General features: G+C 35.1%; 1 protein-coding gene across 38 annotated transcripts in view; it reads right to left on the reverse strand.

Annotated features, from left to right (window-relative positions):
- Positions 1 to 26,044, reverse strand: part of sulf2b (sulfatase 2b) — a 544,759-nt gene that overhangs the window by 54,652 nt on the left and 464,063 nt on the right. For all 38 annotated transcript variants that reach the window (XR_012398230.1, XM_073938025.1, XM_073938054.1 and 35 more), the window contains 5 exons: positions 21,110 to 21,349; positions 15,230 to 15,381; positions 12,224 to 12,393; positions 2,488 to 2,638; positions 1,404 to 1,579 (listed from right to left, as the gene is read on the reverse strand). Coding sequence is in view for 37 of the 38 variants with exons in the window: in XM_073938025.1 (XP_073794126.1) it covers positions 1,404 to 1,579; positions 2,488 to 2,638; positions 12,224 to 12,393; positions 15,230 to 15,381; positions 21,110 to 21,349 (889 nt within the window). In the remaining variant the exon portion in view is untranslated. The remainder of the gene's footprint in view (positions 1 to 1,403; positions 1,580 to 2,487; positions 2,639 to 12,223; positions 12,394 to 15,229; positions 15,382 to 21,109; positions 21,350 to 26,044) is intronic.

The raw sequence follows: 26,044 nt of genomic DNA on the forward strand, positions 1-26,044 counted from the left end.
CCGAAGGGGAACGTTCGAGGTTACTAAAGTAACCCTTCGTTCCCCGAGGAGGGGAACGGAAGCACTATACTCCGTCGCCATAATGACTGTCCCTTAGCTGTTGAAAGTCTCTTCAGCTTAAAAAGGATAGCGTCTGCTGGCGCCAGGTGAGCTTATATACTCAGTTGATTGCTAATGCCGCTCACCTGCGCAGGCTTGCGCTGCCAATTCATTCTTAATTGGCCCGTTCAATACTCTTTCAGACGAGTAGCTTCTGAACCGAACCTCCCAATGCGTGGATTTTACAATCAAATCCACTTATAGTGCTTCCGTTCCCCTCCTCGGGGAACGAAGGGTTACTTTAGTAACCTCGAACGTTTTCTTTCTCCAGTTAGTTTTTCAGAGTATTTAGCAGATAATTATTATGTTGAAAATAAAAACTATTTCCACTGAAATCCTACCCAGAAGGAATGGCATAATGGATTAAAACTGTATTGGTGTGTTTGTGTTATTTGTAGTTATACTACTACTACTACTACTACTACTACTACTACTACTACTACTACTACTACTACTACTACTACTACTACTACTACAACTACTAATACTACTACTACTAAAAATAATCATCATCATATTTTATTTTTTTTTAATAAATTAATTAGATAATAAATGATGATAATTGTAAAACAATTAAAAAATAATTAAATTATTTTGATATTTTATTATAAATTTTAAGTAAAAGCAACATATAATATAAAGAAAACCAAAAATCAGGCTTTTTTTAGCACTCGCCAGAGTTCTTTTTTAGGTTTAGAGTGTCTTATCTTTCTTTTTCTTTCCAGTTGATCTCATACAGCTTCTATAATATTTACGTTTGGACTCTATGGAGGTCATTTCATAACTGTCTGTGTTTCATCAGTTTTCTTTCTTCAAATAGTATTTCACAGCATTTAGCAGATCATTATGATGTTGAAAATGAAAATATTACCACTCAAGTTCTGTCAAGAAGGAGCGATATAATGGATTAAAACTGTATCTGTACTTTTCAACATGCACAATTCCATCAATTCATACAATATTGCTAACAACACTGGTAAAAAAATTATGTCAAAATATTTCTAACTCTAATCTAATCTAACCTAACTTAACTCATATCCTAACAAACCAAACATCAAATGAAAGACAATTTACCCTGTATAAATCTCAATTTAACAAAACATTTTATGGTTTTGTGGTAAAGGGTCACATATATCCATTATACCATCAGTAAAAGTTGGTCTACAAATTTTGCACAGTACTGTATATATCAGCTATATACCATATATATACAGACAAGATTATGACATTATATGCCAGCTAATTCCATATTATTTGCATTTAAAAGATAATAGTGATAATATCTGAGGAGCGTGATCACTCACATGCCTCCTGCCTCCACATTAGGGCCACGAATGTAGAAGGGAACTCTGATGTCGAACTCGTAAGGCATGGATTTGCCCTTGACTAGGCCGAACTGACCGATGTGGTATCCATGGTCTGCAGTGTAGATCACATATGTGTTGTCCAGCTCCCCAGTGTCCACCAACATGTTATATACCTACATTCAGACAGAGGAAACATGAGTGTGTTTGAATAAATTATGAGGAACATTGACCCAGGACATTTCAGAGGAAATTCTGCTGAAAACTTTATTTTCCTGGGAAAACGGCAAGGTTTGGTTTAAGGAAATGGACTATTGTATTTAGTGATGTTACTGTTACTAAAATTTGAAAATACATTTTGCTTAATAAACTACAACTAAATTAAATAATAATTACTGAAAAACAGCAAAGCACAAAATAAAATACTACAACAATTGAAAAATAATAAAAATGAATATACAAACAAAAGTAAAAATCAAAAAATGAGTAAAAATGAGACTATAAAATATATTAATAAAAGAACAATAGTACATACTGTAACAATAATAAACACCAAAAAAAAGAAAAATTAACCTGAAAAAAATTCTGAACTATTAATAAATAAATAAATAAATACATAATAATAATAATTTATTTATATTTTATAATATATAAAACAACAGCACAAATGTCCCATTTTGTACTAATTGTGTAAATATGTTTTACATTGTACTTATTATTGATTAAATACCTGTATGTAATTGCATGTGTAATTGTTGACACAGTTGACCATCCCTTACACCTGAACGTACCATTAAACCTACCCATACACCAAACCTGTCCCAACCCTACCTATATCCCACCTCTAAAACCATAAATGTTCTGTAATACATTATAAACACAGTAAGTATTCATTTATGTTTTGATGCAAGTACATAGTAGTTAAGGCCACCTAATAACGAACACTAATATAGTAAATAAATTACACTAACTACAGTATGAAGTTTGGCTCTGACCATGTAAAAAGACAATGCTGCAGTATGCTTTTAAGCACTTCACTGTAGAACCCTCAGACCCCGCTATATATTAATTCAGTCTAATTCACCTTCTCCACACTGTCATCCACGGACAGCAGCGTCTGCAGCCTCTTGCGCTGCAGCATGTTAGTGAACTCCATGTGAATGGGCTTCATGGGGCCGGTGTAGCGCATAATCCAGTGTTTGTCCGGATTAGGGGCGTAGTTATAACTGGGCGTTCTGAAAGGAGAAGAAAAGAGTGTCAGTCAGTGAATCTGCTGGAGCACCACTGAGAATTTCAGAGCTCCTGTTTGCTGACTATGTCCTGCTGATGTTGGAGGAAAAGCACGCAGACGGATTTTGACAGCTGCGATGTGTCAGTGTGAATGTGTGAAGGTGTGTGTGTGTGTGTGTTTGCATGGTCAGAATTACAGATGACAGCAGTCGACTCGCTCTCTCGGCTCCTCGAAAAATGACACATCGCAATTTTACAGGCTTGTGGTTTCTCTGGCAGGCTGACACTCTGTGGATGTAATGGTTGTTGAGCCGTTATTGAGGGATTAAAAAGAGCGGGAAAAGTGTTTGTAGCTCCTCCTCCTGGTTCTGGTGACAGGAGTGAAGAGGCCTGTTAGAAACAAAAAGTACTTTACGGCTGTGATTAAAAGCACACTGATCTGTTGTTTACAGCCATGACTTAAAGCCCTGCTATAGACAAATCAATGTGCGCATCATCGGGCTGATCTCCTCGCTGCCTGGGAGAGTGTCATATATTTAAACTGGTAACGGATTAGTGACAAACAAGGGACAATGTTATTCTCTCTCTCTTTCTCTCTCTCTTTGGTGTCTCTTTGTGTGGCTGGGATGTGAGCTTAGAGGAATAATGTACGCTGTTTTTTTGTCGCTTGATTAAAATTTTTTTTATTCCAGTCTGTACAGATTCTAAGCTGCTTTCCCAGACATATGGGAAGATAATAAAACATGATATTTTATTAATTGATTTTTTCATACTGCTGTTCCAGAAGAGTTTGTTGTAGTTTTTGAATCATGATTTGGATGAAGTTACTAAAATTAGGCTTTCTCAACTGATTTGTTGAAAGCTTTTGGCAAGTTAAATATTTCTTTTACTGATTAGTTTATTCACAAATTTTAATCACACTTAAAAATGTAATCATATTAAAACTTAATAAATGGGGTCTAAACATGATGTACTTCTGTATATATTAGAGCTGTATATATATATATATATATATATATATATATATATATATATATATATATATATATATATATATATATATATATTAGAGCTGTCAAAATTAGCGCATTAATGCATGCGTTTAATTTTGAAATATAAAACGCGTTAAAAAAATTAACGCAGTTGCAGTTTTTTTTTAATTTCCTGTTGTGGCTGACGTGTGTTTAATGTGCAAAGAAATATGGATAAGACCAAGGAAGCACTTTTAAAAGGAAAGTGTCCTCCATGCAGTTTCAAACAATTTCGTGTGTTTCATTTTTAATCTTTCGACTTTAACTGCAGTTCAGCAGTTCACTCTCATTCAGCAACATATTGTTCATGCCCCGTAACAATTATTGGATGAAAATATGAAGCAAGGACTCCTGGAAAAGTGTTGTTTTAATGGAATTTGATACCGCATGGCGAACGGAAAAAAATACCTCCATGTTTCATGACTCGGGTGGTCCTTTATGGTAATCAAAAATCGCTGTTTACATGGTAGACTCTTAATCAGTATTAACTCAATCATGAAATCTGATTATTGGCATCCATGTAAATGTACTCAGTAAAAGTGCCAGATGATGTCGCAAGCTGTCAAAGACAGCCCATTCCTCTGCCCTTAAGTTGATTCCCTGCGCCCTCAATTGTTTCATTAAGTTTGATGTGTTTCCCCATGCAACTTACGTAAATCATTTGCTTCATGTTGCTGTGTCAGAATCCTTGCTTGTAAAATACAGCCATACTTTGGAACGCTTAGTTTAAGCAAATTTGAGGAACGCGATCGTGCGTGGTGATGAATCTGAACGGAGTCGGGTGCGCTGTACTGCACACATTGTTTGTGTGTGTGTGTGACTTCATAGACTTTATCAGCTAAAGTCTCACCACTCAGTTTTCAATGTACCCAGCTTTCCTTTTTCACAATACTAGATAGAACTGTACGGTATGTGTAGCGTATACACAGGTACTGTATGTGGCGGTAGTAGTAATTTTTAACTGTCACTCATTGTATATATATAATATGCTAATTTATTTTGGAATCATGTGTGCTGTGTATTTTCTTAGTTTGTTAGGCTATCAATGCATTGACTTACAGTAAAACATTTGTAACAACATTGACTTTTTTCTGTTGAGTTGACAATGCAAGTTATTGAACATTATTGAAAAAAAAACAAACATCCAATTCGTATGCTATTACTCGACTGAATGGTCATTATCATGCTATTTCGTTCAATATTATTGTGCTGTGTAAGGTTATTAAATTATTGAGGTAATAGTTTAGCAAAATGTTAAATTCAATCAGAGTTAACTAAGTAAAATTATTTTAAATATTTTTTCAAAAGAACCCTAACACTATAAACTGCTCTAATTTGCATTAGAAATACAGTTCTAATGTAACGTGAGATGTGCATTTTATAGTACATTGGTAACACTTTAATTTAGGTCACAATTCATGCACTGTTAACAATTTCCAGTAGAATCTACAGTAATTTACTGGTAACAGTTCTTACCGTAAATCAGCAAGAGTATTTACACTTACAGCACCAATTATCTTGCAATGTGTTTTTTATAATATTGTATTTTTTTACCATAAAATATACAGTAATTTTCACAATGCAACTTTAAAATACAGTAACATTCTGCATAACTGTCCCATAACAGTTTATAATTACTACTTATTACCCAGCTATTATTAAGATGTTATCTGTTTATTAGCAGTTATAAAGCATGATCTTATTTTACATCCCTATGTCTAAACAAAACCTAAACCCAATTTCTACCTTACTAACTGTTAATAAGCAGCTCATTAGTAGTTTATTAAGCTAGTAGTGTTAGTTAATGGCTTGTTAATAGCTTAAATTGTGACCTAAACTAAAGTGCTAGTAGCGGTTTGGGTGTATGACCATACACATTAATGTGCTGGGCATTATTGTGTATGGTCATACACCCAAACTGCTTTGAGTTTCACGCAATATTTGCTTATGTGCTTAGGGCAGAGAAGTAGCTCAGTAGTAGGGCTCTCTCAGGGCTATCTATCTGCCAGGGTGAGTAATGGTTCAGTTCATAGCGGATATCGACTGACCCAGCCTCCTCCTTTCTTAAACCCAACCAATAGTTTTTTTAAAAGCACAGACTCGAATCTTGTTGTCATGGTCAGCACCTCTCTGCATCTCAAGTCCGCCAATGTACATGGTGAGCTACTGGACAAACTGATAACAGTGGGAAAGCCTTTCATATGGAGGTAAGCGGTCAGCTGCTAGCATGAAAAGGAACGGCTTCATACCGCCTAGTAGAGTTGTTTTAAAGATAAAATGCTACCATACGTACATCTAGCTACATGATTTGCAATCTCCAGAAATGTATATGGGGCTACGTTTTCAGAATGAGCCTATGTTGAAAAAAATAAAGCTTTTTTGATTAATGAGCTTAATTTATAACATTGTGCATTTTTGTGTGCTACACCACAAAAAGATTCGATTAGCACTGAGCTAACATCAAACTCAAGTGGAAGTAACTATGAACAGAACGAACAGAAAAGTTGCAAACAAACATTTTATGTAACAAAACTATTGAGCAGAAATAGCTTTAATCTAATTCTCACATATACAACTCATTAAAAATGGGCTATGGGTTCTGCTAAGTCAAGGCATTAGCTTAGCAACATGCTACCATAAGTCTCAAGAGGAATTAAAAGTAAACAGAAAAGGCGATTATAAATATTTGAACAAAGTAAATTATAAATAATTCCATGTGATGTACACCATCCAGCGTATCAGTCTGCACATGCTCTGCATATCTCACAGTTATTAGACTATCAAAGCATTAGCTTAGCAACATGCTAATGTCCCCATTTTAATTATAAATTACATGTGTGTGCTGCTGTGTGTGTCGTAAGAAATTCAACTTGTGTGGTGCGCAGACTTGCTGCCTGCATAGAGTGCTCCAAATAAGTCACATAAGATCCCATCACGGTTGCCTCAGAAGGCAGCTGCCTATGTAGACGGACACTGAACCGCATATTCCCTCTCATCTCCTTTATTGGTCTCCGTATAATCCTTTTAATCCTCTCAAAACGTTCTCTTGTTCTTTTCTGATCATATTTTCATTATTCTCTTCATCACAGGCTTGATGGAGATGAAACAGGTGCGGCGGAATCACGCGGCCATGAGAACGGTGGGGATTTTATCTGTGAGGATTTGAACAATATCTCTCTGGTGGCCTTGTGCCAGTCTGAGGGGCATCGAGGGGTTAATCATATACAGCACTGTACGAGGGCAAGAAGTGGAGAAGTACAGGACTAGCAGGAGGCCATTATGAATGGTGGTGGGGGGGAGGCTTGCGCTGGACTCAATGGAGAGAAAGAGGGCGGTCCAGGAAATTTTTCATGGCCTGTTAAAAGAGGAATTCTGGGACATTCGCTCCTTTCGGCAAGGGAATGATACATATATGAATGCATGCATAGAGCAGGCCATGTTTTTATTTAGCTATGAGGTGAAAAAAGTGATATGAATCATTGAAGTACAGGTATGTTTAGACAGGTGGCAATGTAATAGGCGAATGTGAACCATAAAATATGTTTTATAAAAGGTTTGTGTGTAAAAATAACAGGATGAGTAAAACGGGAGCAAAGCTGTTTGTTTTTATTGAGGAATGCAAGATGACATCAGAAAAATAATAAAAATGTGTCGAATTCCAAACACATGCTGGCTTGAGGATGATGGATGTTTTATGTGAGTCATAAAACGAGCAGGTCTGCATTACGGTTTTTATCTACTGCGATGGTGATCAAATGCCTGTTAAACTAAAACAGCCTCAGAAATATACACATGCATAGCCTAAGTCTATTTGTAGGGCTTCCCATCATCTAATCGAAAAATAATATATCTATTTCAGGCTTCTCCCTCATCAGAGAATGGAAATGTGCACATTTCTGTCTGATTTCATTCCTGACACCTCAATATTTCAGGATAGACAGTAATATTTACTGACAGTATCCCTTAGCTCTCTCCCTCTCTCTCTTTCTTGCTTGAATGCAAGAGAAATGGGAGCTCATCGTTGTGTGGTTTTGTGCTTAGAGACACAATGTCCTGAAAGCAAATCGAATCGTAGAGAAAGAGAGGCAGACATAGAGAGAGAGAGAAAGGAGAATTTAGTATTTTATAGGCTGTTGTTTGCTCATTTGTGGTGTGTCAACTGATAATTTATTTATGTGTGTTGTTGGCTGTGTCTAAAGTAGATACGCTCTGGTGTTTTTAGATGTGCAAAAAAAAAAATGCTTCGGTGGACGTGCGCCATAGTTAGGATGATTATAGAAAGCTACTGTACTGTATATGAGTAATAAAATATGGTTTATTGGATTTTTTTGTCCTTCAGCATTTTTGTTTAAATGTCACAGTAAATTTTCGCACCATTTACTCACTCTAGAGAAGTTCCAAAAAGTAAAAATAAAAAAATTCAGTTGAACACAAAAGATGATCTCTAGAATGTTACTAAAAAAGTATAGTAGAGTAAAATAAAATACTATGGTACAATTTAAGTCAATTGCAACTGGTGTCCAGCATTTTTCAAAATGTCTTTATTTCTTATACAAGAAGAAAAAGAAATCCATTAGGTGAAGTTTACTCTGCTCTGAGGGAGAGTTAATGATGATATAATTTAATAAAAAATCATTTTATTTTAATTAATTTTTTTAATTAAAGGAGACAGCTGCATTTAAATAATAATTTATATATTTACGTATTGCTTAAAGTTACAGCAAAATCAGTTTTAGGATTTTAGTATCAAAAATGTTAGTCTAGGTCATGATTCCCATTTCCAGTCTTTAAGGTCCCCCCGCCCTGAACATTTTGTATGTATCTCTGATTTGACACACAAGGTTGAGTTCATGGATCTCTCTGGTAATGAGCTGATGATCTGAATCAGGTGTGTTAAGGAAGAAAGACATACAAAATGTTGCTGTGCAGGAGGATCCGAGGACTGAAATTGAGAACCACTGGTCCAGGTTGTCTACTGTATTACAAAACAGTGACAACATTTTTTAACAGAATATAGAAACATCTGAATCTTGCAGTTTGTTACTTCCACCTAAATAGATTTTTTTTTTTTTTAAATTATCTCATACTTCAGTTTCTCATCATATCTAAAGACCAATCAAATGCTCTCTAGTAGAGTATCTGACTTGTTCTGCCCCCTTCAAGATACATCTCATTTGCAATTTATTTGCCGCGCTGTGATAAAACAAAATCCCACTGGCTGTTATTTAGGAGGAAGGGCTACTGTATGTCCCACCTTCTCTTCATGTTTCAGTTGAAATTGCATTTCAAAGCACTTCACGAGACCTTTAAGTACGCCATGAGTACATTTTCAACCCAGGCTCATTGCGGACACGTACCCAGGTCTACATTTCGGGGGACAGTGAAATATGTAGCCTTAGGTACGTCTGCTTGCAGTTTTTGCAAATCCACCAGAGGCCGCTGTGTACGCTTTGTGATGATCACAAATTCCTCTCGAATGTCCTTTTCTTGCGTAAATTCACCAGAGGACGCAATATACACTTCAGCTGACCAGGCCAGCTTGATGTCAACTGAATGACTGACCGACTAACCCACCCACCCCTTTCCTAAACCCAACCCATAGTTTTTTCAAAAGCCATCTAGAAAAAGAAAAGCTTTCACAGACAAATGATTTCACCATGTTTCAGCCTATTATTTATTTATTTTTTTGCTTTTGTTTTAGCTGGTTTCTGTAGCAATCCTTCGCTGAACTTGAACCCCATTATTACAGTCAACTCTGCATCCTAAATCTGCCAACCTACGTGGCGAGCTACTGGGCAAACAGTAACACAGGAAAACTTGTCTGTATAGAGGTAAGCAGCCAGTTGGTAGCCCTAAAATGAACAGAAGCCGTCTGCGTCATCATACCGCCCCATTCGTTTTAAAGATAAATTGCAGCCAGACATACCTTTGGCTACATAATTCACTCTTCATAATTTCTCTCTAGAAATGTAGACAGGGGTACATATCCACACTGTAAAAATATCCGTAATTTAAATTTTTCTGGCAGCTGGGGTGCCGAAAAAAAGAAGTAAAATAATCACCGTTAAATTACAGAAATATACAGTAAAACAGCAGCTGTTAAATTACAGAAATATACTGTAAAAATGACGGCCGTTAAATTACAGAAATTTACCATAAAATAACGGATATTAAATTATAGAAACTTACCAGTAATTCAAATTTATGTAATTTAATATAGATTATTTTATGGTAAATTTCTGTATTTTACCAGTGGTTATTTAAATTTTTTTAAATGTAAAATTATGGATTTTTGTACAGTGAACAGTGAGCCTGTGTTGTAAATTCCCCCTAGATAAAACTGCAGCATCATGAACTGTTTTTTACACATCCATTAAAACACCGGGGGAGCGTAAAATGAAAATTCACTTTCATTGTTTTTCAGGTTAGTTGAAACAGACATAATTGGTACAGAAATTTCATTGGTACCCATGATGTGAGTTCTCGTTTAAAATATGATTCTGACCCTTTCTAAAAAGGAACTGGATATGTTGTTTCTTGGAAGAAACTTAACAATAATCCAACACATTTCCAGGGATTTCTTATAACCAGAGGCTGTGTTCATGAGGTTACTGGGTACAATAGATTTTCGAGAACTATAATATGAGATTTTGAGATTACATAGTGTTCACAGAGAGCGAGAGTAAAGGTTTAACAAATCCAGCTACCTAAAAAAAACAGCATCACGTGTAGACTGGATTTAGCCCCAGACTACTGTATGTAATTGTGTGCTAATATCCTTTTCATGGTCATGTATGTATATTCAACACGTGTGAATGTTTGAAGAATGGCAGGGGGATTACCGGCCTTCAGAAAAAGCGTATATACAGACAAGAGGATTTATGTACTGGAGAGATGAGATGAACGAATGAGAGAAAGAAAAAAAAGTCTGGTACCAGCTGGTGGGCAATTAGCAAGAGAGCGGGAGAAAACGACAGCGAAAAAAACAAGTGTGTGTGTCTGTGCATGTGGGTACTTTAGTGTAAACCGACAAGGACTGTTTCCATTATAACAACTCTATTGAGTAGCACTCGAGTGACAAAAGTAGAGAAATGTGGGAAGCAGTTTTTATTCAGACTGTTATCCATGAATTCCAGCTGTTTCTTTGCTTTCTTCCTGTTCATTTCACTAATGCGGACCCTTTATACTCCACCTCAATTAATTTATTATTGAAACCTTAAAACAAACACCTTTTTGTGATTTTAAATCATAATAATTATAATCATATTAATAATTATTCAGATTTCTGACACTTAATGTTTTTGAACTTAATTAATACATACAAAAACAGTAATATTGATCATGTGACTCTTTGGTGGCCAGTTGTTAAGCTTAAAAAGCAGATATTGTTGCTTTTGTTTGGTGCCACCTAAATGCAAAGGCTGTTGGAAGTGGAGAACTGGAAATGTGCTTATATGAAGAAATCAATAGGCTATAGGTTTAACCACAAAGCTATAATCAATGCACCAGTAATTTAGAATTATTGCTAATTAAAAAAATAATTATGCTGTTATTATCACTGCATTTTTCTGTTATTTGGTGTTAAGAGGACCTATTATGCAAAAATCACATTTATAAGGACTTTAAACACAGTTGGGTGGCAACAGTGTATGAATATAAGCAGCTTTTAGTAAAAATTTACTCATGATTTTTAAAATAATTACACTAAATAAAGAGGCCCTGCTCATTAATGACAATCTCTCCCTCATTAGCTCATACCTGTCAACATTGGGATATGAAAATAAGGGATTTGACCACCATAATAAAGGATTCTGTAAAAAAAAATCCCCAATTACCAAATATGTTCATTTGGAGCTGTTTCGTTGTAAATAAACATTTAAATGGCTAGTTTTATGTTTTATTATTATTATTTATAAATTAAAAAATAAATATATTAGCAGCAAATACATTAGTAAACATTTCAGCTTATTAAAATTAATAGCTATTATAAAGAAATAGAATCAAGCTATCAAACACATTAATCTTTTCTTCACTAAATACCTTACACATTCTGGCCTCCGCGCTGAGACTGCAGCTCTACACAAGACGTTTGGCCAGCGGAGAAATTAAAATGGTCGTGCCCAACTGAGTCTGCTTTCTCTCAAGGTTTTTTTTTCTTCACTTTCGCCAAGTGGTGAAGTTTTTTTTTTCCCTCTCCACTGTCGCCTCTAGCTTGCATGGTTTGGGATCGGTAGAGCTACGCATCGATGGATTTGCTCTTCAGTGTTTGGACTCTCAGTAGGGATTTTTAAACCACTCTGAACTGAGCTAAACTAAACTGAACTTAAACACTAAAGAACTGAACTACCCTGTTCCAATGTACTTTGACCTCCTTTGTGAAGCTTCTTTTTACACAATCTACATTGTAAAAGCTCTATACGAATAAAGGTGAATTGAATTTAACTGAATCTGCGGTTGATCAAGTAGCTTTAGTGCTGAAACACCACTTATCAAGACATTCTGAAATGGTGCAATTTTTTAAATCAACTGAAAGGTTCTGCAGCAGAGGTTTGGACTCACATGTGCTGGGATGCATTGGGGAAGGCAGTCGTGTACTGTGGGGCCGCATCCTCTGGGCCGTGAGGGGCAGCATGACTGATCACCATCAGGACGGGTCTGTGTGGGTAAATCTTCTTTGACATGCGGAAGTAATTGATGCTGTCGTTGGTTATGAGATCTGTCAGGTAGTCCTACAGGAGGCACAGAGATCTAATTATGGATCTGCAGACTTCAAATAGTTCAGTCAAAAGCTTAACACAATATACAATACTACACTTTAAGTAAACTTTTCAGTTAAATGTGAGCCAGAACAGGTAGAATGATAAAATATCATAGTTTGACACATATTAGGATAATGATACTATTACACACTCATAATATGATACTATTGCAAAATGATCCCAGACTTAGTCAGTGTGAAATCTACATTGTTGCTCTTTAGTTGAACAATTAATAATAATAATAATAATAATAATAATAATAATAATAATAATAATAATAAAAATTGACAATCAATGCATAAGCAATTCCTTCCACATTTAGAGTGGCAGTCCTCTGATGATGTCAGTTTGATGGCTTCCGCAACAATATTCTTAATCACACCTCTCTAACCGTTAGTTTGCTATAAGGGAATGATGTGCTAAATAAAAGCTCTGCCTCCTACTCAATACTCTGTTTCAGCTGGAAGTGTATTAACATACTAAAATAAAAAGCAACTTCTGTTTCACACACACATTTTTTTAAATTACTACTAAAACCTAATGTACTGTTGTTAAAAATGCTGACCCAAGAAACCCAACAAAGGTGACACCAGAATCCAAATATTCATGATGATAAAACTGAAAATATATATATGCTTTTGTTTATTAATGCTATTACTCATGTGTATCAAAATTGATTTAACACTTTAGCTTAAGTCAAAATTCATGCTATTAACTACTGGTTTATTAACTTCATATTAACTGTTTATTGGTACGTATATAGTACAATCCTATTCTAAACCTTAAACCAACTTCTACCTTACTAACTAATAATAAGATGGTTTGTTAACAGCATGAACTGACTTAATATAAAGTTTTATCCAAAACGACAACTCTAAAACATTCAGAAATGTCATGTATAATTATACATGTGACACTCTCATTTGAATGTCTGTGTTTAGTACTGTGCAGTATGAATTTTAAGTTGTAAATTGACATTGTGTCATATAGTGTATTTTCCGATTTGGATTTAGGCAGTTTGTCGGATTATTGTTTACAATGCCATTATGATTTTTAAAAAATATTTTAAGCTTTAGGGGAATATGGACTCTACATAGCAAGACAAAACACTCATGTTTTATCCACACACCCTTGCTGTAGATTATGCAGTAAATAATTGTAAAATACCCAGTATTTTGCTATAATAAAAGGAAACATTATTTTACTGTAAAACGAGTAGGATTAGTATGAAATTGTATGGTGCAAGGAATAAATTACAGTAATTCACTTAATGTACCCATTACAGGTAGTAACTGTGACAGTAAATGATACATTACTGTTATACATTTACTACTCTGATGCTTTATGTTGCTATTTATAGAAAAGTCCATTTATCTTAAGGAAAAAACTATAATTTAGGCATTAACACACACATATATGGGCTATCTGTTTCATTTCTAAACACAAACCATTACAGTGACTAACTGGCAATAGTGATGATAGTGTTCCACAGTAAAAAAGCCTGGTAAGGTCTAACAGTGTGAACAATTATCACAATTATCTGTGTTTGAAAGATATACAAATAACACAAAGGTTGAGTCAGAGTGAGTACATGATCACAGAATTAAAAACTTAAGATTATTTATACCTAAATACAGAATACTGATTCTTGAATAAAACTAATTCTATAGTGCGAACCATACAGTTTACGTCTCATTTTAGTCGCAATTTTGTTTTACAATATATCTACACAAATGCATCGTTACACACCAGCAAATAGTGAAAACTAACAGAAAAAAAGTAGCGTAGATGAAACCTTTCTGACCAGTGTTAGGCAATAACAATAATAGTTGGGCAGTGCTTGGCTGCAGTCTAGCCTACATCTTCCTGTTTACAGAGAAAATGAATTACTACTACTTTTACTAATACTACTATGTTTGTTGTTTCAAATAAGTAAGCACACATTTGCACACAACAGCAGATTTTGCACTTTAAATTTACACAGCATACTTTCCATAAGTTGTTGACATACCATGTTTAATTTCTGGTTAGTGTGAAAATTGCTCATGGATTTCATTTTTGAGCAGCTGTTATGTTTTTGTTTTGTTAAAAATGTGTAATATTTATGGTTGTCTTAATAGCAGTTTTTTGGTGCTGAGTTTCCCTGAATTGATTCGGAGTGATAATTCAGATTATTTTCATTTATCTATTTCATAAAGGTTTTATGTTTGTTGTATATTGTTGCTTATTTTCTTACTCAAGCGGCTGAGGAACATGTTTAAGGGTTAAATACAAACTTTATGATGCTGAAGCAACTTTAGTTTTGCATTTTTTGTTTCTAAATATATTATTCAGCTGGTTTAAACCCTGTGATAGTTAATTTTTTGAGCTGCTTCTTAAATATCTTAAATAAATAAGTGTTTAAAAATGACCTTTTTTTTGAAGTCAGTCTTGGGATTTAGTTGTGAGAATGCAAATTAATTAAAACTGTGAAGCTGATGAACTGTGTAATCTTCATGCAGCACTGAAGTGATGTTATTAATGTGAGCATTAAAAATGTTCTGTAGAAAAGTAACTCAAATTACTTTGACCATTAATGCACTACTTTTTGATGTAAGTACTTAAAGTAATTACGTTTCTTTTTGAATGAAGTAACTAGTAACTGTAACTAGTAACACTTTTTCAAACAGCACAACACTGTTTCTTAGAAAGGCATCATGCTTTCAAGAATATCAATCAAAACTAATTAAGAATGAATGAAGATGTGGAATGAAATAAAGCAAGAAGACACAATAAGTAACATTTATTAAGAAACTTGCAGGCAGACCTTTGGGTATTCAAATCCATGTTTCTCTCGGACACCGTTCCTGCACAGGGTGTAGTTGTAGAAGCGGGAATTCTTCACCATTGCGACCCACTCTTTCCAGCCCGGGGGAATGTAAGTACCGTTATACTCATTCAGATACTTCCCAAAGAATGCTGGAAAAAAAACACACACAGGAGAGCACAGTTCTCGTTCATCATTTCAGGAGACATTTCGGTGTTTCAGAGAGCAGGGAAGACAATAAATTAGGGGAGAGCAGAACAAGGGCAGTAGAGTAAGTTAGAGCAGACAGGACAAGAAATGAACAATAGAATAGGGCAGTGTTGAGTTCACTAAAAATAACAGAGCTGAGAGCTGCAAATTAGCAGGGAAACAGACTATAGTTGTTTAGAATAGAGTTGAGTTTAACACAGAAGTGCAGTACAACAGAATACAGTTAAGTTAAGCTCAGTAGAGTAAAACTGAAAAGTAGAATAGATCAATATATTTTGTAGAAAGCACTATAATATAATGTAATAGAATAGAATAGAATAGAAAAACGGAGAAGATTTGAGAGCAGAGTACAGTGGGTGTGTATAAGCACAACAGAATGAACAAAGAAGAGAGAATAAAAAGAGTTGGGTAGAACAAAAAGTTGAACGCAGAGTAGAAAATAATATTGATGGGGGTGCATACCAGATGCGCTGCGACATGCCACACACATAACAGTTGCAGGGCTCAAAATTGTAATCGCTTTGGTCGCATATGTGCCCAAAATTTTATCTATGCAAAATATATTTGTGTGCATTTGTGCGACTGCATAAAATTGTTGTCATGCGACCAGTTTTCAGAGCAAAATGTTCAGCACATGCGTGGATTTAAGAGGCATTCATGCATTATGCATCTTTGCACCTAAAAACACCAAACGCAGCACTCAGGAATGGTTTAAAACAGTTGACATGTCAACTGACAGTAAACAAAGCCCACAGTGCTTGTCCCGCCTCCAATCGCTTTTTATTGGCCCACTGTGCTAGAACAGAATGCAAATTGATTGGTTAATATCAGCTTCAATGAATAAGTTCCGATGACATGGAGCTACAGCCGCAAGATTGTAAAGGTCTGGATCCAAGAGAATGAAAACAACACTGACAGATTTAGTTTTAGAAACAACCTAAAGTTACAAATAATGGCACATCAGATTAGTGATCATGTAATGAATATCAATCCAGAATTTACACTTTTCCAAGAGTGGATAAAATACGTCCAGTGGTTTAAAGTCTGCTATGAAAATGGCTAAAGCATTCACTATAAAGCCGGTGGGATGGAGTTTTCAGGTAACAGTGTTTGCCACTGAATCTACACATTTCCAGCACGAGATGTTCTAACGTTATTTAATTCTTCATTAAATCATCACGATGCTGTCAGTTGTGCATTTACTGAGATGAAACTAATATTGCAGATCAGGAAAAGACCGTTATTGCTATTAGGATAATGTATGCAAATAAAAAGTTATATGTCAGTATCATCTGTGCAAAATCAGACACCACCCCTGAGAACAGCATAGTTATTATTGTTATTTTAGTTGATCTCTTTCACGTCAAGCTGTGCGTGCAGGGCCGGTGGGCGCATGCAGATATTTGTTTATTTGCATTAATTAGAGTTGATTTCAAATGCATCTGTAAATAAAAATTGTGTATTAACGGTGGTCATAATCTTTGGTGGATGCAACAAACTTTTGTCTGGTGCACATACATTTTTTAAGTTTCACTGGTGCTACCAAAAGGTTAATTCGAGTTCTGAGTTGGAAGTACCACACTTCACACATGCATATTTGAATGTTATTTACATTTACATTTAGTCATTTAGCAGACGCTTTTATCCAAAGCGACTTACAAATAAGGACAAGGAAGCAATTTACATTACATTTAACTATAAGAGCAACAATGAATAAGTGCTGTAGGCAAGTTTCAGGTGTGTAAGGACAGTGTAAGAAGTGTAAGAGTGTAAGAATTTTTTTAGAATAGAATAGAACAGAACAAGGAAATGATCAGAGTATCACAAATTAGTCAAACTGAGTAGAGGAACATCAATTTTAGTAGAGTAAACTAGAGATTAACAGAAATCATGATAAATAGAATAGAATAGAACAGAATAGATCTAAGTATTAAAGAGCAATAGAATCAACATGTTGATATGGACATCCGTAATCATATTATTTGCTTTAATCTAAATAAGGCAATAACATGATTAGGGTGTTTACATGAGTTGCTTCTTGAATGTTCCTTACTTAATCCAGTTTTACATGTTATAGCACATAATTCGATTATTAACTTAAAATTTTTCGACTTTACCTGAAGTTCAACAGTTTCACTTTCATTGAGGAACATTTCACTCATGGCCCTGTGACAAACCGAGGTATTGGATGCGAGTATGAAGTAAGGACTGGTGTTTTAATGGAATTGTTGATACTGCACGCTGAATGTAAATTAAAACCCTCTGCATTTTGCAATGTGTGTCTGTGGTCCTTTATGGGTTCAGTAGGTGCAGAGAATAGTGTCAAACAACCTTGTGTATGGACTATCATGTCACAAAACGCGACGAAAAAAATCCTATATGATGGTAATAGTTTGATTTCGGTGTTTACATGTACTTCAATAATGCAAACTAAATTGGCATACTCCACATGTCTTAATTCCATTTCAGTTTAATTAGATTATGACTTTAGTCAGATTAAGGCAATCAAAAATTGCTGTTTACATGGTAGACTCTTAATCAGAGTGTTAAAAATCGGATTATTGGTGTCCATATAAACGTACTCTCAATCAATATTAAAATGTGGTCATGATAGAATTGGAAGCTGGAGTTGTGCAAACTTTTCAGACTTAAAAACAACAAAAATTATATTTAAAATACAATAAGCCTGTGAACAGAACACGGATGCAGATAAATGGAGTACAGGGAGCCTCGTGAAGATGGATGAATATTTGTGCTGGAAATGTTACATTAGAGGGGATGTTGGTCAGGGCCGGTCTCTCTCATAGAGGAAGTGTGCTCTAATGGATCACTGTTACCACTAAAAGCTTGACTCACTGCCAGGTGTGTGTGTGTGTGTGTGTGTGTATGTGTATGTGTGTGTGGGTGTGTGTGTGTGTGTTTGTTGTGTTTGTACAAACTGAACAGTCACAGCTGGCCATGCTATGTTTACATATACATAGTAGTTGTGCTTTGACGTCTGTGTTACAAACAATTTCACACGCACACACAAATACACAAAATCATCTATTACAGCCCAGAGCTTTTTTTTTGGTTTAATGAAAATCATCTGTTGAAGGCTGATTATGTCAATGTTCGTGCAAGAGTCTGTGAGAGTTTGTTTGACAGAGTGTGTGTGTGACCTGAGGGGCTGTCACACTGAATCTCCACCGAGAGTGTGTTAAAAACCCAACAGACACAGCTCTGACTGATCAAACAGCTTAAGAATGAATGAGAGCTCAGCTTAATCTATGAAATTAATTCTACATTGATGCCCCGTTGTTATTTTCAGGGAAGGTTTATGCATCATAATGATCTGGTGTGTTAAAAAAAGAGATAGAAATCATGAAAGAGTATGGGGATATTACTGTAGAGTGTGATGTTAAAGTTACTGCCGTTACATGTCCAACAATAAGTTTACACTATAAAAAGGGCTCTACTTCAATACTTAATTCTAGTTGTATTGTATGTTTGTTTGCTCCTACTAATCTCTATGGCAGGCTTCTCTACTTTAGTCTAGTAGCCAATTTTTTAAATATGTTGTATTTTTGACTTGTCTACTCAGTTTTAGTCAACTTTTAAACACTGTTAAAAGCTGATTATTGATTATAAACAAGTTTGGCATGCTGTCCCAGGAGAGACCCCTGAGCAAAAAAGGTCTGACCCCTGAGCCCTGGGGTCCCTCCCGTTTGCAGGGCGAGAGGAAAGCTTTGAGCTCAGGTAGATCTCAACAGCTACCCCCACAGCTTGATAAGAGCTGATGAATAAAATTAATGTTATGAAGATATATGCTGCAGGATGAGGGTTTGACTGTAGTGTTAAATTTAGATTGATCAATTCACTTGTAGTGCATGTTTTTGGAATGTTGGAGGAAACCGGAGAACCCGGGGAAAACCCACACGAGCACGGGAAGAACATGCAAACTATGCACAAAAATGATCGCCGGCCTGTTAAAGAACTAGAACCGGTGACGTTCTTGCTGTGAGGCAGCATTGCTAACCACTGGGCCACTGTGCCGCCCTATGAAGGTGGAGAAGTTGGGGTGGAAGGGCGGATTCTTCAAATCGAAGATGGCTGTAGTAAGAAACCCTGGCTCTTTATAATAGGTTAGAACTGGCCTGATTGGTGGATCATACGTAGCTAATGAAGAACCAGCCGTGTTCAATCCTTATCACGTGATCCTCTCGAAATTAGTTTATAAATAAACTTCACTTATTCTACATTTCAGATGACACGAAATTTATATACTATGCTGCTGTGTGTATAAGTGCATAGTGTGTGTTATTTGGGATGCAGTGTTTGTACATTTCTGCACTCTGCATTACTGTACAGTACTCAATTCTACTTCCATTGCATAATTTTCCCTAAAGTCCAAGATGTTTTGCATAAATATATGGGAATAACTTTCATTAAACTGTTAACATTTAGCAAATTTTGCAATTCAATAGTGTATTTTGTTCATTTCTCCACTAGTTTATGCTGGAATCTATGCTTTTTAAAACTTTAATACTATTCTGGATGTTGTCTGTCGTATTCTGTGCATATTACTGCAATGTGCTTAATTCTACTATATTTTTCCTAAGATGTTTTGCATAACTTATGGGAATAACTGTTAAATTGTAAACAATCAGTTTTCAACTAGGTATAATGAGGTGACATTATTTCTGTACAGTTCAGCCTAAAGCTGAAAGAAAACTTATTAGAAGAATCAAATTACATTTAGCAGACTATGAACAATCCCCAAAACCCAAAACATGTTTTTTTTCTGCAGCAATGATAAAGATTTAAATTAAATATTACTCCTCTGTGTTCATGTGAGTTTCCTTCGGGTGCTCCAGTTTCCCCCACAATTCCAAAGACATGGTATAGGTGAATTAGGAAGGCTAAATTGTCCGTAGTGTATGTGTGTGAACGAGTGTGTATGGATGTTTCCTAGAGATGGGTTGCAGCTGGAAACACATTCGCTGCGTAAAAGATATGCTGGATAAGTTGGCGGTTCATTCTGCTGTGGTGACCCCGAATTAATAAAGGGACTAAGCCAAGAAGAAAATGAATGAATGCATGATTGAATATAATAGAAAATAATTTAAAAGAACAAAACTTGATGAACTAAAAAGAAAAAAAAAAAAAACTCAGGCCACATGGTTGTTATACCAATGCCATTGAGTCATAATGGATAAAAATAAAACACAAAGTCAAGCATATGTCTAACTCAGTTTTCACTATGTACTGTATAGGCTCAGAATTAAAGGTACAAAAGCTGTTACTGAGGTCATACTTTTTCAAAAGCTACACTTGTATCGGGTCCACATTTGTATCTTAAAGGTACTTATTTATACCTAAAAAGTACAAATATGTACCTTATAGTGCCTTAAAGGTTTAAAAGTATACCCTACAAATGTTCCTTTAAGGTACAAATGTGCACCTTTAATGTACAAAAGTGTAGATTTTGAAAAAGGTACTACCCCATGGAGAGTTTTTGTCTCTTTATTTCTGAGTGTGTATGGATTATTTGCAGCAGAGCCTTATTATTATTATAAGTACACTTTTTTTTTTTTCGTAAAAAGTCCCAAAACCAGAAGTGCAACTCATAATCTGAAACACTAGTGACACAAGTGATTCTTTTAGCGTGTGTTTGTGAATGTTCTCCACCTGTCCTGTAGCCGGTGTTGTTGAGATAAACTCCAAAAGTGCGCGGCTCATGCTGGGCCTGCCAAGAGGGCGAAGAGCAGTTCTCGTTGTTGGTGTAGGTGTTGTGGTTGTGGGCATATTTCCCCGTCAGCATGGAGGAGCGTGACGGACAGCACATGGGTGTGGTGACAAACGCATTGGAAAAGTGCGTTCCACCCTGTTCCATGATCCGCCGGGTCTTATTCATGACCTGCATGGAGCCTGCATGAGAGACAGAGAGACAGAGAGGATCAATCCCATATTACTGAAGGTGACACAAAGTCTGCTCTGCTAATTGGTCTGCTTCAAAGAGAACTGGCTTCTTCTAGTTCTCTTCCTTTCTAAAACACTAGACATCAGCAAGATAAGGGTATCAGTTCTTTCTTTTATTCTGTGTTTGTGACACTCCAGCCTTGAAGAGGAAACACACTGGTTGTTTGCAGCCTGGGAGTTCATATGACACCAGTGGTGTGTGTATTTGTGCATGAATGTGTATGTTTATATCAGATATGTGATACAGAGTTATATTCACAAGTCATAAACTATTTATTTCAAGCCTCAATTGCAAAATATGCTTTTCAAAACCTGTTTTCTCTCTTTGGTTCAAATTAACACACAAATGGCAACCGCAAACTTCTATCTTAAGACTTTAATGATTTGAGGTCAATACTTTTGAAAAATTTATTTAAACCTTTGTAATAAATAGAATCTATTATTAATAATACTGTAATTGATTTAACAAACCTGACATCGTCAACTTTGCAAAAATAAAAACACATAACTGCCTAAAGTCTATTTGTATGTTGTTTGAATGACCCTATAATTCAAGAAATGGAAACATATTCCTTCATGTTTTCATTAGATTTACATTTTTTTAAGGTATCATAAATACGCAGAAAAAAAGGATTCTTTGAATTTACTTTAGTGGTTGCAAACAATTTAAATAGGCTGATTTTAAACAAACAATTTTTTTTTAGTAACGTTCAACTTAATTTGTTTGTTTAAATTCAGCCCATATAAATTGTTTGCAACCACTAAAGTAAATTCAAAGAATCCTTTTTTTTTTTTCTGTGTATTTATGATTTAGTAACATTATATATAGATATGCAATGTAATGTAATGTAATGTGTATTTATATAATGCATTTATTGTGTATGGCCATACACCCAAAGCGCTTCACAATCATAAGGGGCGTCTCCAGTGTGTAGCATCCACTTGGATGATGTGGCGGCAGCCACGGGACATTGGCGCCAATGGGGTTACCACACACCAGCTATAGGTGGAGTGGAGAGACAGTGATAGAGCCAATTCAGTGGATGGGGATGATTGGGAGGCCATGATCAGTAAAGGCCATGAATTTGGCCAGGACACTGGGGTTACACCCATACTCTTTACGAAATATGCCATGGGATTTTTAATGACACAGAGTCAGGACCTCGGTTTAACGTCTCAAGCCGAAAATGGCGCTCACTGACAGTATAGTCTCCCCTGAACTATACTGGGGTATTAGACTGCTGGTTGAGCGCCTCCTGCTGGCCTCACTAACACCACTTCCAACAACAACCTAGCTTTCCCTTGTGGTCTCTTATCCAGGTACTGACCAGGCTCAGCCCTGCTTAGCTTCAGGGAGAAACTGGTTTTGGCTGCAGGGTGACACATATATAATATCACACACAAGCAAGATTGGCTTTTTTATAATATTAATGAGTGAGTGACTTTTTGGATACAGTATTGTGCATATTTCTGCTATGTCAATGATAAAAGTTCTAGCACCAAAACATTTGTTATTCTCAGATGAACAGTGATGTGTTTCTTTTCAATTCGTTAATTTTTTTAATTATCAGTGATTCACTGATCTATTCATCAACACTGTCACTTTGTCATTATTTGAATGAATAATTAAATAAATCACTCATTAAAACAGAATTTATTAAAACCATATAAATATTTATTTTTTCATGACATGCCCAAACTGTTATAAAAAATTGCTCAAAATATTCAGCTAGTATTTTCGTCAATATTACACACACTTTATAATTAATAAAGCATTTAATTTAGCTCTCATTGCGCAAGTTTGTGTTTTTGATGAAATATATACAATTTTAGAAAGCATAAGAGACTTTTTATAATTCTTACAAACACATGCACACACACACACACATGCACACACACATGCACACACACACACGCACACAAGTCAAGAGACAAGACAAGATTAAAATATTGTTTTGTTTTTAAGAAAAATTAGACAGAATGAATTCCTTAATTTCCTTAAAAGAAGCAATCTGCCATTGGGGTGAGCAAAATATATTTGTTTTCAGTTTGAAATAAGAGTACTTTGTTTCCCCATTGGCAGATTATTTGGCTTGTTTTATAAAAAAAACTGGTTTTGAGAAAACTCACTTAATTTTGACTAATTATTTCCAAATCGATTAAAGCATGTTTAAATATTTGGACTAGAAACAAGACAAAAATTCAAAGTGAGTTTTTTTTTGCAGCGTATAAATAATAAAAAACTACATCTGTATAAACACAGACAAGCTACAACCCGATTGGCTCAATTGGTATAACTGTAGACAGGAAGTCAGTTCAGGTTGTCCTTTTCAGAAAGGATCACCACACCTCGACAGATTGGTGCAGAAAGGTCAGCGCTCACAAACATACACTACAGTGTGTGCGTCAGAAAGCCTTCATGCACTTTACACACAGAGGTCAGTATGGATGGACAACACAAATCAGCATCCACACTAACAAAACGGAAACGAGGCAAGACATGAACAGTCATATCTCTGTCATATTCGTAATTCCAGATCACGCAAGTATGTGCGCACGCGTGTATGTGTGTGTGTGTGCATATAAAATCTACACTGCCCATTGCTGAGAGGGACTTTCCTTTCAAATTGAATTAGTGTCTTCTGCATTTGACAAAGCCAAAGATGTCTCTTTCAGCATACAGAGGCAGCCTGTAAAATATAAATGAGCTCTCAGGCATGCAAACACAATCAGAAACAAGTGCTCATTCAGCATTATTTCGGTCACGTATTTGTAACTTCTCTGGACTGAGAGATCTCATTTGTTAGAGCAATTAGAGATTTTTGAAACTGGTGCACAAGTATATGTGATGGTCAATGATTTTACAAGCAGTAAAGGATTAGGCTACACTGGTAATACATCATACTAACTTCCTATCAAGCACCATGATGTCAAAATGACATCGAATAACAAAGTTGACTACCTTGATGTCAAAATAACATCAAATTGATATTAAACATTGGCATCAAAAAACATTTGCATAAAAAAAAAAAAAAAACTTGTAAAAAATCGATTTCAGAACAGTCCAATAATTGATTTTTGACATGTTTTTTGACACCAATATTAGATGTCAAATTGATGTCGTTTTGACATCAAGGTAGTCAATTGGTTTTTTTGACATGTTTTGCCCAATAAGTACTTAGGTGTGAATTTTTAGGTTTTGAATTTACATACATTATAGGGATAGAAAATCCTGAGTAAATTTGGTTTTAAAAGGTTTCGATTATATTACTTTCTGTGACATTATTTTGGTGGTCAATAAATTAATGTGTGGATGTCAAATGGATGTTTTTGACAAAAAAAAAAAGAAAAAAAAGGGGTTTGACATAAAATCGATCTGCATTTTTCTGTGTGTGTGTTTTTCCATTGTGTTTTTAATGTCATTTTGACATCAAGGCCCCTACTTGTACATAAAGAAGTAAAAATGATTTTCTTGTAATAAGTCACTAAAGCTACATTTATGGTCAATATAAACAGTAAAAACTGTAATACTGTGAAACAATTTTACAATCGGAAAAACTCTTTTTTTAACACATCTGAAAAGGTATTTTCATTCTGTGATAAAGTTGTGGCCCCTAAGAAAATGTGAAAAACATCAGCTACTAGAGACTTTTTTAAGCACACAATAGACTTTATGCAATGGAATTTTCCCCACACAGACAACATTCACACTGAACAAAATCATTCTAAATAAATTTGCCTCTCCAACATCAATCAAACATTAAATTTATTAAATATTGGACATTATTTGAAAAACATATTTTTTCGGAGTTGGGTTAATCTTTCAACCTATACTGTATAAAACAACTTCAATACAATTCACTGGACTCGCTATGCCAAGAACTATTAAACAATGTTACATTCCAGAATTTGGAAAGCTGTCATTTACAAATGTGGAGTTGACCACATCTACCAAAAAGCCAATAAATCTTAAAAAAAATAAATAAATAAATAAATAAATAATTAAATCCAAAATATACTGCTCAAAAATAAAATAAAGGGAACACTTGCAGTGACATTATGTTGTGTAAGGATTCCATTTATTTTTTGAGCAGTATTTCAACCATGCTAGCAACATTTTAAGGAGACTGGGCAAAAGCTGTTTTAAAACAGTAAAAGGCATAGTAAAAACAGTTTTAAAGGCATACTTTTTCTGTGGTAAACTCCCTGAATTTGCAATTAAAAATCATAGAATCTACTCATGAATTTAATTATTCTCACAGGCTTAGCTTTGTATTAATATTTAGACATTTGAAAATCAATGTCTGTACGTTTTACATCTATACCGTATGTATGCCAAGAACATAAAAGGTATAAAATTCTTTAAGCACCTCATAATTGCTCTTTGTGGTTATATTTATAAATATCAATTTTAAAGAATTTTTCCGCAATATTGTCTTTTCTTTGCTGTCACTTTTATTGAATTGAATGCATGTTTTCAGAATAAAAATAGTAAATCAACTTTTTTTTAAAATCACATATTAATGACCACAACAGTTTACAACATTAACTGATTTTTTTTTTACCTAACAAAATTGTAAATATATTAGAATTTATTTTAAAGACAGAACAACTATTAAATTAAAATATACCTTCTAAACATAA

Source organism: Danio rerio, chromosome 23 (genome assembly GCF_049306965.1).
Source record: "Danio rerio strain Tuebingen ecotype United States chromosome 23, GRCz12tu, whole genome shotgun sequence".
Lineage (NCBI taxonomy): Eukaryota > Metazoa > Chordata > Actinopteri > Cypriniformes > Danionidae > Danio > Danio rerio.